Source organism: Cervus canadensis, chromosome 4, assembly GCF_019320065.1.
Source record: "Cervus canadensis isolate Bull #8, Minnesota chromosome 4, ASM1932006v1, whole genome shotgun sequence".
NCBI lineage: Eukaryota > Metazoa > Chordata > Mammalia > Artiodactyla > Cervidae > Cervus > Cervus canadensis.
The window spans coordinates 77,222,043-77,236,825 of NC_057389.1; the positions used below are offsets into that span (position 1 = coordinate 77,222,043).

Sequence of the window (14,783 nt, forward strand, 5' to 3'; positions counted from 1 at the left end):
CTAGCTCCCTGACCAGGGACTGAACCTGGGCCCTCTGCACTGGGAGAGGGAGGTCTTAGCCATCTGACCACCAAGGAAGTCCCCTGCATATTTTTAATTCTTAGTTTTCTTTCTTTTAAAGAGCAAGGCAATTCTTGAATTCGAAGGGACTAGATAAGGTACCCGTGGAAAAGAAAGAAAAGCCTATGTTGCAGGAGGAAAGATACACTAAACTGGACAAAAATACTTTTTAAGTAACATTTAAAAGGTAACCTGATTTTCAAAAATGTCTTCTTGCATCTCTTTCCACATTTCTAGCTCAAGTGCTGCTTTGTATTCTAAGGTTTCACGAGGCTCTGTCTGGATTTCTGAAGGACAGGGTGCTGGAGGAACAGAAGATGGTTTTTGTTGTACAGCAGATAAACCCTACGATGTGAATTAAAAAAAAAAAAAAAAGCATATTGAAACAAACACACACACATACATACATTAGGTCCATTTTAAAGAATAATCTCATAACATTCAGTGACACATACCTGAGATGAATCAGAGACAAAAATCTCACGCATCTTCACTAGTCCGTAATCCTCTAAAGTCACTGTGTAAGAAAGATCTACTATCCTGTTATTTGACCTACAAATGAAATCAGAAATATTTAAAACGTCATGGAAACACTTCTATGTTTCCTTTTACTTCCCCAAGGCTAGAGCATTGAGTAGGTAACAAGCCTTGCTCCTGACACTTGTTGCTCAAAGTGAAGCAGCTTTTATAGACTTCAAGACCTTCTATATATGTCATTTTATTTGGTCACAAACACAGTATTAAGTACATACCTACATTCACTACAAAATTACCTGTAACAGTAGCAGGTTATTTGAAAAACTTCAAAAGTATAAAAGAGAAATTTTAAATCTCACTGCCCACAAAGAGTGCTAAAATTTCATTTTCTTCTTTTTTAGATTATGTAGATATGCATGTACTCAGGCATATTAAAATTCATAGTTTTGTCCATTTTTCCATTTATACAGGAACATTTTCTCCAGTGTAATGACAAACACTAATTCAAAAATGTAACTGTTAAAGCCTGTAAAACATACTAATGAATTTATTTGGTAAAATTTTAAACACATAACAATTCCCCTACTCAATTATATATAGATTATTCTGAACTCTTTTTTCTGCTTTTCTTGGACTGTAACATTCTCGTTCATAAATCTTTTGCTGAGTATGAGCATTGCTTCAGGATTAAATCCTGGAAGCAGGATAATGACATGTTTATTATAATGAATACCTCTCTGTATCACAGAACTGCATGGGGCATTAAATAAAAAAATGTTAAAGGAAAATAAAATTTTGGCAACTAAAATACGTGGCTTTGTTTAAATCAAAACTTTAAGGATTGGATTCACACAATTAGAACTCTTAATTAATCAACTTTTACATTTCCTTCTTCTCATCTCAGATTTTAGAAGAAATGAGTAAAGTAAAATGAAGCAGAATCATCTCTGAAGTTTTCGCTTAAGTAAATCTCTTAAAACTTGTCTACACAGCAGGTCAATAAAAGTTAATATTCAAAGCAATCATCATTAGAATAACTTCCAACAAGTAATGATTGTTTTCCTCATATTCTACTTGACCTAACAGAAAAGAATGTTAAGTTTTAAAAGAATTTTCAATTATCCAGAATAACTGATTTTCTAAAAAAACTGTTCCCAGATCTCCAAGTAAATAAGAAAGTTTACTAAACCCTTCAGTCTCTGGAAGTGGCATGGAGAAGGAAGAGTGAGAGAAGAAATTCCAATAATACTTAAGACATCTCAGCTTTTCACTGGGCCTGCTTTTCTTCCACATTCTTTTTGCACTTTAAACATAAAGGCAGGTGATATATAGAGAGATAATTGTTGAATGATTTCATTTAAAATATACGAACTCCAGTTTTTCACTGTGGCAGTGAATTTCAGGGCCAAAAAAAAAAATACTCATTTTTTAGAGTCAAACATCTGTAACATTCGCCAACTATATTTAAGGCAAAAGTTTACATATTTTTCAAGTAGAAAAATTCAAAATAATGTAAAAATACATTATAAATTTGAATTACTAAATTAAAAAAAAAGCCTGATCCTGAACTTAAAATTATGAGTCTAAACAGAGGAGAGAGAAATACTCACTCAACACTCTTAAGTATTATGGTAACACAGATTCACTCTGTGAGGGTATACTAGGTATCAGAAAGCTAACGAGCAAACTGGGATATAGCCCCCACGGGTCAAAGAAAAAAGATATGAAAAAAATGACATTAAAGGATAAGGCTATAACCAGCTAAACAGAATAAAAAGCAAAGACTCAATATAAGAAATGCATTACCCTTGTGTTGCAATAATAGGCACACTTTCACTGTAAGTTTGTCGCCAGCACTGTTCACCACTAGAACCTAAAAAGCGAGTTTTTTCTGAAGACAAGACGTTAGAAAGTTGGATTCTGGCGATTCCCAGAAGTAAATCTTTACTCATTTTATCCTTGTGCCATAATTCAACCAGCAATGGAATCCTAAGAAAAAGAGAAACATGTGTTCATACTTATCAACTGTGAACTAAGGCTTTTCTGGACTAAAAATTTTGAATTCCTTTAATGTAGTCAAGCATGTTTTTGTTACCTGGAATGTAAAGGCTCAATTCTACAAATAACAGATAGAAAATACTATTACATTTTTTTTACACCTCTTCCTATGCAATAAAGAAAACCCTTCAAACACTATTCCCACGAATGGTTACATAATGTTTATTTTTTTCTCTTTTAAAATTCTTTTTGAATTGTGATACTCTAAGAAAGTAAAAAGATATTTCAAAGATCTCATTTTTCTTCACAAATCCATTTCAGATAGCTGGAACCACATCTCTATTTTATACAGATTAAAAAAAAACAGAAAAAGCAAATAATGCATTACAGTCATTAAATGAATCATCAAGAATTAAACAGCCTGTATTTATCTTCGCATATTGTACAGGAAAAAGCAAGATTACTTTTCAAAGAGCCTTCATTACTCCTATATTGTTTTAATAAAGTTCTAATATCCCAACTCAGGCAAACCAGATATGAAAATCTGAAAAAAGCCTTCATGAACACATACTGATAAAACCTTATAGTGGAAGCACAAGTGTCAGAGATGTTAAGTTTGTTTCCAGATTCTCAAATGCATAAGCTGCTGTGGATTTAGACATGTAAAGGAATTCCTCTTGTCAATAAGATACAAATTTTCGAGAGCTGATTTGAAAAAAATACTATCATGTACACATTACCTTAGGAAGGTATCCTGGAGTTGATGAGGCAAAGTTGCAAAATCGAATGCACAGTAAGACTGGGGAAGAAAAACCTCCATGTTTTTCCGAACTTCTACTGGAGGGTTAGTCATAATAGGAGCTGCACTTCCAAAGAAAGGATATGAGTACCTAGAATTTAAGGAAAACAAAAATCTTAAAGCAGTGTACAGATGAGATTTATAATCTGTGAAAAAGAGAGTACAATATGAATATTGTGAGCAAATAAATTTTAATAGATAAATGGTACAAATACCTTATGGTTTTACTATCACCAACTTTAAAATTATATAAATATTTTTGGTATTAACAGAAAAAAAATCACAGAGATTACAGAAAAAAAATGCATTATTTGCCCAGCACTGGCTTCCAAAGTTGCTTTACAAGTCATCTTCAAATGATGCTCTGGGGAAGAAGGAGAATACTGTAATTTGAAGGCAATATACTAATTAAGGAAGAGAGTCACTTTGATAAATTCCCAGTAAGACAAAGATTTAGAAGTGAAAATGACTCCCTTAAACAAAGACAGTGCTGGTACCCTTGAGGTGTATAAATGTAGCAAATTAACCTGCTATACACATTAAATTCACCCAATGTTATACTTCAAAAATATTATTATGAAGAAATAATAAAACTAAAATGTGGGGGAAAAAGAATTCCTGAGGGCACAGTTCTTATCATTTCCATCTTTGCACTCCAAGGAACAGCTTTTGTGACACAGTGTACTGTCAAGAAACGCTTGCTAAGTTCAATTTTTAAACTTATTTTCCTTTATATAATAATGTCCTGATTTTTTTATGGGCTAAAAAAACCCTTAGTCAACTCCTAAAGGATGCAGTCATAGTGTTTTGTCTGTGAACTGAGAATATACTACAAAAGTATCAAAGATTGACATAACATTATTTCTTTCAACATAAGTCACACCAGATTAAACAGAAGAATGCCTGGCCTATTGCTGAACTTATTTTGTATTTGAAGTCAAATATAAAGATACTGTAATGCTCACTTAAATTTCATCTGATACTTTGTTGTTTATTGACAAAACTAGGATTTAAGCTCTACTAGTGAAAACTACTTTTTCTATTAATACAAGAAGAATCTTGTGCATAGATTCAACTCCTAAACAATTACATAAACTGAATTTCGGTCATCTCACAGAGTTCATCCCCTAGAAATTTAACAGATGTAGTGATTTTAAAAAAAGGAAATGCATTAAACTTTTTTTCTAATATAAGTGTTATCTCACAAATTCCCTTAGGTAATAGGACACAACAATTTCATACCAATGCAGAGCATAAAAATAAAATAACATAAAATCTATCAAACATAAAATGCCCAACCTTTTTTTTTAAAGCCTTAAAATGAATCAAAGAGAAGCAGTAGTCCTTATGATCAAATAATTTCTACAGAGTATTAAGTGGATTCTAACTATTTCCTTGGGGCAGAATATTCTTTCCACTTTTGTCAAGTGTACTATAATACTGGCCTTCCTCATTTATTAACATATTTCTGAATCTGTCTTCTTCACTAGGTTGAGCTCTTTGTCTATATGCTCCCTGCCCTGATACTGGGCAAACTGCTGGCTTACTGTAATCACTTGATGATTAAACAAATGGGCCTGTGGCAATCAGGAAACACAAAAACTAATATGTGTCTTCTAAGTGGGCTTGTTCAAGACTTTCCCTCAAAACATCTATTCTATTTATTTTATTTTCTGGCTGTACCACAAGCATGTGGGATCTCAGCACCCTGACCAGGGACTGAACCCATGCCCCTACAGTGGAAGTGTGTAGTCTTAACCACTGGACCACCAGGGAAATCCTTCATCCAATTTTAGATCATCCCTGTGCTTCTGGCCAACATCATCTCTAAAACCAGTTTCTCCACTAGGAGCAAAACAGAAAAAGCAATAGTTCTATATTATATAAACCCTGTGAGAAAAGCTATGTCTATAAGAGGAAACCCTTTTGGGCTTTCAAGTTTTAAATAAAAACAGTCTTTCAGCCATGCTTCTCAGCCTTTAACATGAAGTAAAAGGCAGAACTTAAGCTGTGAGGATAGATTTCCATTCTACGACTTCACTGTCACATTCAGTGTTGGGTCTCTTTGATTCTGTCCTTTATTCACACCAAATCTCAGAGGACTTTGGAAACAATTTGATAAACAATCAAAAGAACTGTAAAAGTAGATACAATAGGAGTGGACTTAAGGCTTCCTGGGTGACTCAGTGGTTAAAGAATCCACCTGCCAATGATGGAGACCCGGGTTTGATCTCTGGATAGGAAAGAGCTCCTGAAGAAATGGCAACCCACTCGAATATTCTTGCCTGGAGAATCCCATGGACAGAGGAGCCTGGCGAGATATAGTCCACAGGATCACAAAGAGTCGGACAGAAATGAGCATACACACACACAAGGAGTTCACTTGGACATCTGAAAGGCAGATGTGCCTCAAACAACAGCAGGAAGCAACAAAAAGTTGATGAAATTCTTGGGAATGGTAATCCAAGATGACAGAAAAATTTTCTAATTTTTTGCATGTTAGTCACATAAAGACCAAAAATGTTATTACAAATGCTATTGCTTGCTCCAAAGTAATTTATAAGAACCTAAAGACTCCAAACCAAAACACACAATCATATTACATTTAATCTATTTATCAGCTGAAAAGTTTATGAAAATGTAATATTAAAAACAAGCCACTGCATAAAGTCACTTAACAGACTAAATTTCAATTCTCTAAACAGTGTGGACACATTCCACTTCCAGTTCATTAGGTATGGTTTTTAGATTCATACATACAAAAGGTAGATATCAGGAATATAACCTTCCATTATAATGCAATTTTATAGAAAAATCAGATACTATACATCCAAGTATTTTGAACCTGTGGCAACTTTTCCAGAAACAAGACATTTTAAGTTCAAGAGTCAGTGTATTTTGAAACAGAACAAGTATTGTAAAATATCTATGATTACTATATCAGAATAGGCAAGATTAACTACCCTTCATACCATCAATGCCACCCTCCAATATCTTCAAAGTCATAGGACACAACCGCTTTAATCCTTCCGGTCCACTGATTTAACAAATGTAATAATTTCTTTGGTGACATTGTCTGCAACACCCCAAATACAGAAAAGGCATTTCTTCTCAGAAAATAACACTCTGAAACAAAATCAAATCATACCTTAGTATACAGTTGATTGGAAAGCCAACCTCCAAATCATGGATACTTCTCAAGTCTATTGAAAAGCAAAAATGATGTGATGTTGCAGGAACAGCAATCTTCTGTCCTGAGGCTGTTTCTGAAGCAACAGATGTTGTCACTGGCTGGGCCAGTATTGCAGGTACAGAAGAACTGATAGCTAAGGTGAACATAAAAATTAAAAAAAAAAAAATTTCATTTGCAAACAATTTCTCTTAAGTTACTCAGATAATTTAAAGATATAATCTCAAAGACTCAACTAAATAACTCAACTAAATAAACATATGAACTGAAGCATAAACTTCCAAGTGATTTGTCCAAAATTACGTAGGCTTTAATTCCCATCATAGAACTGTGGGAAAAAAAAGACCTTATTCTCATTCTCAAGATGTTTAATTCCCATCATAGAACTGTGGGAGGAAAAAAAAAACCTTACTCTCACTCTCAAGACATAGTGCAGAACTTAAAAAGCATATAGTACTGAGGCAGCAATGTCTGACAGCAGCCTGGCACTAACTTATTTCTAAGAAGCAGGTGAATATAACTTAGTATTGCAAAGACTGTGTTTGAGACTTACTGCACATATACATCAGTATTTTACAGTAATTATGTAAATAATTACATCCGTTTGTTTTTTTTTTTAAAGTAGCTTGGTTATTTTAGACACATATGACATAGTCTAACAAAATAAAACTTGACAAAGACAAGTATCAATGATAATACTTATATGTGGAATCTACAAAGAGTGGTACACATGGTCTTATTTACATAACAGAAAATACAGTCACGGATGTAAAAAACACACTTATGGTCACCAGGGGGTAAAGCGGGGGGAGAGATAAATTGGGATATGGGACTAACATATACACACTACTATATATAAAACAGGTGGCTAGTAAGGACCTACTGTCTAGCACAGGGAACTCAATGCTCTGTAATGGCCTTGGGAAGAGAATCTCAAAGCGAGTAGATGTATGTACAGCTGATTCACTGGGCTGTACCCCCGAAACTAACACAACACCGTAAATCAACTACACTGCAATAAAAATTTTTAAAACTGAAAAGACAGAGATATCTATTCCAATCCTATTATATATCACAGATGTTTAGTGAATGGCTCAAGTCCTATAGCTACTTATGGAAACACCTATAACTTGCACCCAAACTTCTAATTCCTAATCCACCACTGCTCTTACAATTTATACTACTAAATTTAACTACAGATTCTTATGTAACAGGTAGAAAAATTGTATAAGACAGATAAATACGTATTCTCAAACTGTCTCAACTTTAGGATCAAAAATGATTATTTTAAGTTTACTGTAAGAGGCAGTATCTCTTTTCTCTAAAATTCCAATGAATTTGAGATTGCTAAAAATCTACTTCAAAGAACTATATTCTTTAATTTCCTTTGAATAAGATACTATTTCTAGTATGAAAGTCAATGAAAAATTTTCTGTTAGCAAATTCTATTATGAAGTTATATAAGTTGCAATTACTTTAAACTGATTTTTTTTTTTTTTTTAAAAAAACATCACCACACATGACTGGCTCTTTAAAAAAAAAATTTACAGTTTTTACTTAACACCCATATAAACCCTCACAGTCATTTATCAGATGGCCGGAAAATCTAAACCTAAAAGATCTGTGAAAAGAACATCTTACCCTTTGGATTGAGTTTTGTGTCCTTATCGTACAATAAGCTTTCCACTTCACTTTCTGTCGCGTCGTCTTTGGTTGGAGGTGACTGGTTGTGAGGTGGAGCAGGGGACCCGCTGGGTGACGGCGGCCCAGTATGTGCCTTCTCCTTTATGGGGGTTAAAACTCTCTTCTTTGAATGGTGTGGCTCATGTTCATTCTGGGTCTTTAATTCAATTAAAGACTAAAAACAATTTTTAAATAAAGTATAATTTGCAAAGAACTTTCCTTCATAATTAAGCAAAAAACGTGATGTTGTTTTTTTTTTTTTTTAAAAAAAAGCTTCCTTTCCCAGTTTGGATATTCCTAGTCTATTTTTCTTCATAATTTGCATATTTTCTTATAGCATCTAGGACCAGAAAAAGGGAGATGAACAGGAAGGAAATATGATATCCAGAGCTCAGTATCAAAATGCATCCTAATGCCTAAGAAGGGATGTTCAATAAAGGAAGTCAGGCATAGGTGTCCCTAAGAATGGTTATTCCTACCAAAGCAATACAAAGGAGGTCCACATTACTAGAAAACAAACAAAAACCAAAAACCCAGAAGTCTAGTATGATTTTCTTCCTTTGGTTCACTATCCTCCAAAAATACATGCATATGTGACATTTTAAATTCTTACTTTAGTTCAGAGTCTACATAAAAATCAGTTCTTTAAAAGAACAGGATGCTAAAGTTGACTCAAGGGTTATATATAATCAAAAAACATCTACATTCAAATAAATGTTTCTGTTGCCTGGGGACAGTATGAGGACTGTGAAGCAGTAAGGAACCGAGAACCTTAGCTAAGGCTGAGTCAACTAAAAAGGATCTATTAATGCAGATCCCCAGAAACCAGGTCTAAAAACAGTGTCTTCCACCAGAGTCCTGTAGTCACTGACGGTGAGCTGGAGTGTGGGAGATGGTTTCCACTACGTGAGAAAATTGGACTCAAAGACTCTGGGCAGAGTCACTTATGAACCATGGCAGAAGTCACAGCACTTTTCAGAAGGGTCTTTTTAGAGAAGGGGTTATCGTATAATGAAGACCACGAATTAAGAGTGATAAATACTCTCTTATGTGAGATGATGCATCTGAAATTCGACTTTTGTAACTAATCATGACCAACATATCAGAGAAGCTGGAGGAGGGGAAGGCGGGTTGCTACTTGCCTGGGCGTCCACACCTTCTCTCTGCAGAGCCACAGACACTCCCACCGTGGGGGCCAGCTCCACAGGAATAGGCGCAAGCTTTTGTTTGGCTCGGTTTGGAGGGTCAAGGGTAAAAGCACCCTCAACTGTGACTGGGCGATGGTTAATTTCTGTACTACCCTTTCTCAGTAGTCCGGTTAAGGGTATTTCTGTACTTCCAAGTGACTGATCTCCACAGCAGAGATGGATCTAATATGAAAGGGAAAGTCAAAACCAGAATTTACACTTTCTCCTTTATCCTAAACACACAAACTTAACAACAAAGTTATAAAATGCTTCAGAGAAGGAAAGCAGAATGCAGGTTATCTTACTGACTGCTAGTGACTAAGATTCTCATACCTGATTGCTAAAACGTTGATAAAGTACAAAGTTACCCAGAACTCAATAATAAAGTTATTAATTCTTTTCACTTTTCCTTTCAGTATTGTTTACTCCTATGTGTTACTTTTTAAAAAATTTATTTTTTAATTGAAGGATAATTGCTTTACAGAATTTTGTTGTTTTCAGTCAAACCTCAACATGAATCATCATCCATAGACATTACATGTTACTTCTTGTTCTCTTTTCTGTCTCCTTGGTGAGCTATGGTTACTTTAATATTTCACTATACTATCTTATTGTACATACGCAAACTGTATCATGAATACATGAATTTAAACAGAGAAATACATCCACCATTCTTTTCTCTTTTCATTATAACATTAATTTAAGCACAGTTCTTAAAAACTAAGTGAGTGGATCCAGCCCTATTTGAACTAAAGAACTTCAAATAATTCTGTTTTATTCACCCATAAAACACTATGAATCTTTCTTTTTTCTTGCTTTTCAAACTCTATATATAAAACAGTGCTTAACAGTAAAAGATAAAAGAGAATATCACTGAGATGGAATGTACTGTGAATCACTGCTAGCTAATCAAAACTTGGACATTACCACCTTTGGAAACTACCAAAAAAGAAAAAAAAAAAAAAACGGCTGTTCCAGGTATGTGTTACATAACTATTCTTTTCCCTTACTACACTGAAGCCTCAGCAGACCTACTATTCACATGAACAATATGCAATCATTACATAAAAATATTTTTAATTCTAATGTCAGTCTTAATGTTATTAAGTGTGATATTTTTAATGGGCTGGAAAGAAAGGATTTTTATGACTTACAAGTCCATAAGAATCAAATTGATATGTAAGTCAATAGTTTGGTGGGGAATATGTTAGATATAAGATCAAACTACTTTTTTCCTTCATCATTTTATAGAATCGTCAACATTCTAAATACCTTGGATTTAGCAACCACCTCTAAAATTTAGTTCCACTAAAATTTCTTTATGCTTTTTGTACTATCCACCCAAAGTATAAGCAAAGTTTATTGAATCACTTTAGTATAAAAAAAGGACTACCCCACCCTACACTTCGCCACCCATTTCAGTCTGAGTAAAGCTAATCATAATGAACAGAGAAGTAATTTCAGATTAGAGAAACTTTTCTAAAAAATAAAGTCCTATTTAAAATTGGTTTACAAAATTACTTAATTCAAGGGCAGATTTTAAAAAGTTGTTATATATCTCTTTGCTTTAATAGCAAAAAGGTTTATAAATTCTGAACTCTAGAGTGTGATCTGTATGGTAACAGCCAATCTGCAGTAGCAGTAATGAAACCTACGTGATGCTCACAGGTTTGAGTTCCAGGTACAATTTGTTACTGAATATGATAAATGATTGATAACTGACCTACCTCTTTTCAAAATAACTAAAATGTTACATCTCCTAACATTCTGAAATAACTATCATCTTATGACTTACAAGTCAGGATAATTCCTAAAAAAATAAGATGTGGTAGAAAGATGGTATGTACTTCAGAAACAAGAGAGTTTAGGCACCTCTTTAATGCTTACAAAAAAATAAGCTCTAATTGGAAACAGTTTTCTGCTGTACTTACCTGTAGTTTAGAATGAAGAGTCAGGTAAACACGAAGAATTTCTACACTGCTCCGGATACGAACAGATGCTCTCTCTGGCTCAAAGTTTGGGTTGATCAAATCATTGAAGGGTTCATTTGTAACATCATTTCCCAGTAAAGAATAATAAAAGAAAAACTCAGGCTGTCTTTCTGGAAGTTTCATGGTACATGGAATTAACTAAACATTTAAGGGGGGGGAAAAGAAAGATTATTACTTTATAAACCACTAAACATGCTTATAGATGTCTGATAAACTCCAAAAACATTTGCTAAGATGATTTTTAATTCAGGCCTTCAATTAGTAACTCAAAATTTCTAAATCTCTGCCAAATTGCTATTAAATTACTAGTTTTAATTTTTAAAGGTTTACTTAGACAAGCAAAATGAAACTAAAATATTTTTATACATTTATGTTGTATAACATAACACTTATGTTGTTTTAGAGTTCACATTTCATTTAACTAGTCCATGAAAAGTCCATAAATATTATTTTAGAAGAAAGTAGTGAAATATCTGATACTGAACTTTTCCTTATAAATTCTCAGTCCAGGGCTTTTGATGAAAGAAAAAAAAAATTGTTTTTTAGTTATTCCTACAAAACTTGGAGACCTGTAAATTAACAGCTACAAAAGGCTATCTTCCACCCACTATAAAGAGCTATTGCAGGGGGGAAATGGAGCCCTTCACCAATGAAATGTTTACTGAGGGTGGAACAAGATGGTGGAGTAGAAGGATGTGAGCTCACCTCTTCTCAAAAAACCACCAAATTCACAACTGCTAAACAACCACTGGGCGGAAAAAGGAAGAAAAACCACTGGAACATACCAAAAAAGATATCCTACATCCAAAGACAAAGAAGGAGCCACAACAAGTGGGTAGGAGAGGGACAACCACGATAAAATCAAATTCCATATCCCTGGGTGGGCAACACACAAACTGGAAAATAATTACATCACAAAAGTTCTCCCACAGGAGTGAAAGTTCTGAGCCCCACATGAGGCTCCCCAATGTGGAGGGCTGGTCTTGGGAGAAGCCCCAGAGCACCTGGCTTTGAAGGCCAGCAAAGTCTGCTCACAGGAAACCCTCAGACCAGGGAAAAGAGAAACTCCGCGCTTGGAGGATGCACACAAGGTCTCGGGCACACCAGGAACACGGGAAAAAGCAGTGACCTCGTGAGATCCTGGGCCAGACCTGACTGCTGATGCTGCAGGGTGTCCTGTGAAGGTGTGAGAGGTGGGGTGGATGCGGCTCACTGCAGGGATAAAGACGCCAGCGGTGGTATTTCTGGGGAGTACCCATCGGCGTGAGCCCGCCTGGTGGCCACCATTTTTTACCAAGACCTGGCCCCGCCCAACAGCCTGTAGGCTCCAGTGCTGGGATGCAACAAGTCAAGCAATGAACAGGGCGAGACACAGCCCTACCAATTAGCAGATAAGCCGCATAAAGGCTTTCTGAGCCCACAGCTGCCCACTAAACACAGCCTTTAATATGGCCCTGGCCACCAAAGGATGACTCCCAGCTCCACCAGCCAACAGGCAGGGACCAGTCCTTCCTACCAGGAGGCCTGCACAAGCCCCTTGGGCTGGCCTCATCCACCACAGGCAGAAAGAAGCAGCAAAAAAGAACTACAATCCTACAGCCTGTGGAAGAGAAACTGAAATCACAGGAAGATAAAATGATATACCAGAAGAACCTGTCCCAGACAAAGGAACAAGATAAGACCCCAGAACAGTAACTAAGTGACGTGAAGATAGGCAATCTATGTGAAAAAGAATTCAGAGTAATGATACTAAAGATGATCCAAGATCTTGGAAAAAGAATGGAGGTATAGATTGAAAATCTGGAAGATACTAAGGGAACATTTCATTTAAAGATGGGCACAATAAAGGACAGAAACAGCAAGGACCTAACGGAAGTAAAAGAGATTAAGAAGAGGTGGCAAGAATTAACAAAAGACAAACATGGTCTTAATGGCCCATATAACCATGATGGTGTGCTCACTCACCTACAGCCAGACATCCTGGGGTGTGAAGTCAAGTGGACCTTAGGAAGCATTACTACAAACCAAGCAAGTGGAGGTGATGGAAATCCAGTTGAGCTATTTAAAATCCTAAAGGATGATGCTGTGGAAGTGCTGTACTCAACATGCCAGCCAATTTGGGAACTCAGCAGTGGCCACGGGACTGGAAAAGGTCAGTTTTCATTCCAATCCCAAAGAAGGGCAATGACAAGGAATGTTCAAACTACCGTACAACTGCATTCATTTCACATGAAGCAAGGTAGTGCTCAAAATTCTTCAAGCTAGGCTTCAACAGTACGTGACCCGAGAACCACCAGATGTACTAGCTGGATTTAGAAAAGGTAAAAGAACCAGAGATCAAATTGCCAATATCTGTTGGATCATAGAGAAAGCAAGGGAATTCCAGAAGAACATCTACTTCTGCTACTTCTGGGTCGTGAAGATCTTTTTTGTATAGCTCTGTGTATTCTTGCCACCTCTTCTTAATATCTTCTGCTTCTGTTAGGTCCATACTATTTCTGTCCTTTATTGTGGCCATCTGTGCATGAAAAGTTCCCCTGGTATCTCTAATTTTCTTGAAGAGATCTCTAGTCTTTCCCATTCTATTGTTTTCCTCTATTTCTTTGCCCTGATCACTGAGGAAGGCTTTCTTATCTCTCCTTGCTATTCTTTGGAACTCTGCATTCAAATGGGTATATCTTTCCTTTTCTTCTTTGCCTTTCACTTTTCTTTTCATAGCTATTTTTAAGTCCTCCTCAGACAACCATTTTGCCTTTTTGCATTTCTTTTTCTTGGAGATGGTCTTGATCACTGCCTCTTGTACAATGTCACGAACCTCTGTATTATTATATATGTTATTACTTTAATCCTATACTTTAAAATGTATTTGTTTAATTGATTAGATTTTAATCATTAATCAAATCTAAAATCATAATCAAAAACTACTAATACTGTAGTTATTAAGAACAAATTCTGGAGTACTCTCCAGTCCTCAACCTTGGTTCCACCAATGGCTTGCCTTGAGACTAGACAAGTACTTAATCATTCTGCAACTCCACTTCTCCTATGGTTATCTGAAGGATTAAAAGAAATAATACATGTTCACTTCTACAATTCTACCTAGCACACAGTCAACTGTTACATGAATTAGAAAATATCTGAGGAAAAAAATATTCTGCCCTTATGGGTGATTATTTCTGAGTTTACTTAAAAGAGACTTTCACTTTCTTTTCCCTTCTTCCGTAATCAGGCAGCAACAAAAATTATAAGAAATAAAGATAGCTCTTTTATATTTCATAGTACACTTACTTCTAAGTAATTCCCATTAAGGGAAGAGATGCTTTTAAAAATCCTTTATCACCCCTGGATTTAGAAACAGTTTTGTTTTGTTTACCCTTAATTTCACTATTTAAAAAGGA

General features: G+C 35.4%; 1 protein-coding gene across 3 annotated transcripts in view; it reads right to left on the reverse strand.

The window, feature by feature from the left end:
* Positions 1–14,783, reverse strand: part of CEP120 (centrosomal protein 120) — an 81,716-nt gene that overhangs the window by 27,969 nt on the left and 38,964 nt on the right. For all 3 annotated transcript variants that reach the window (XM_043465911.1, XM_043465912.1, XM_043465913.1), the window contains 8 exons: positions 11,326–11,523; positions 9,350–9,577; positions 8,166–8,382; positions 6,483–6,660; positions 3,276–3,425; positions 2,344–2,526; positions 516–612; positions 253–405 (listed from right to left, as the gene is read on the reverse strand). In XM_043465911.1, coding sequence (XP_043321846.1) covers positions 253–405; positions 516–612; positions 2,344–2,526; positions 3,276–3,425; positions 6,483–6,660; positions 8,166–8,382; positions 9,350–9,577; positions 11,326–11,523 — 1,404 coding nt within the window. The remainder of the gene's footprint in view (positions 1–252; positions 406–515; positions 613–2,343; positions 2,527–3,275; positions 3,426–6,482; positions 6,661–8,165; positions 8,383–9,349; positions 9,578–11,325; positions 11,524–14,783) is intronic.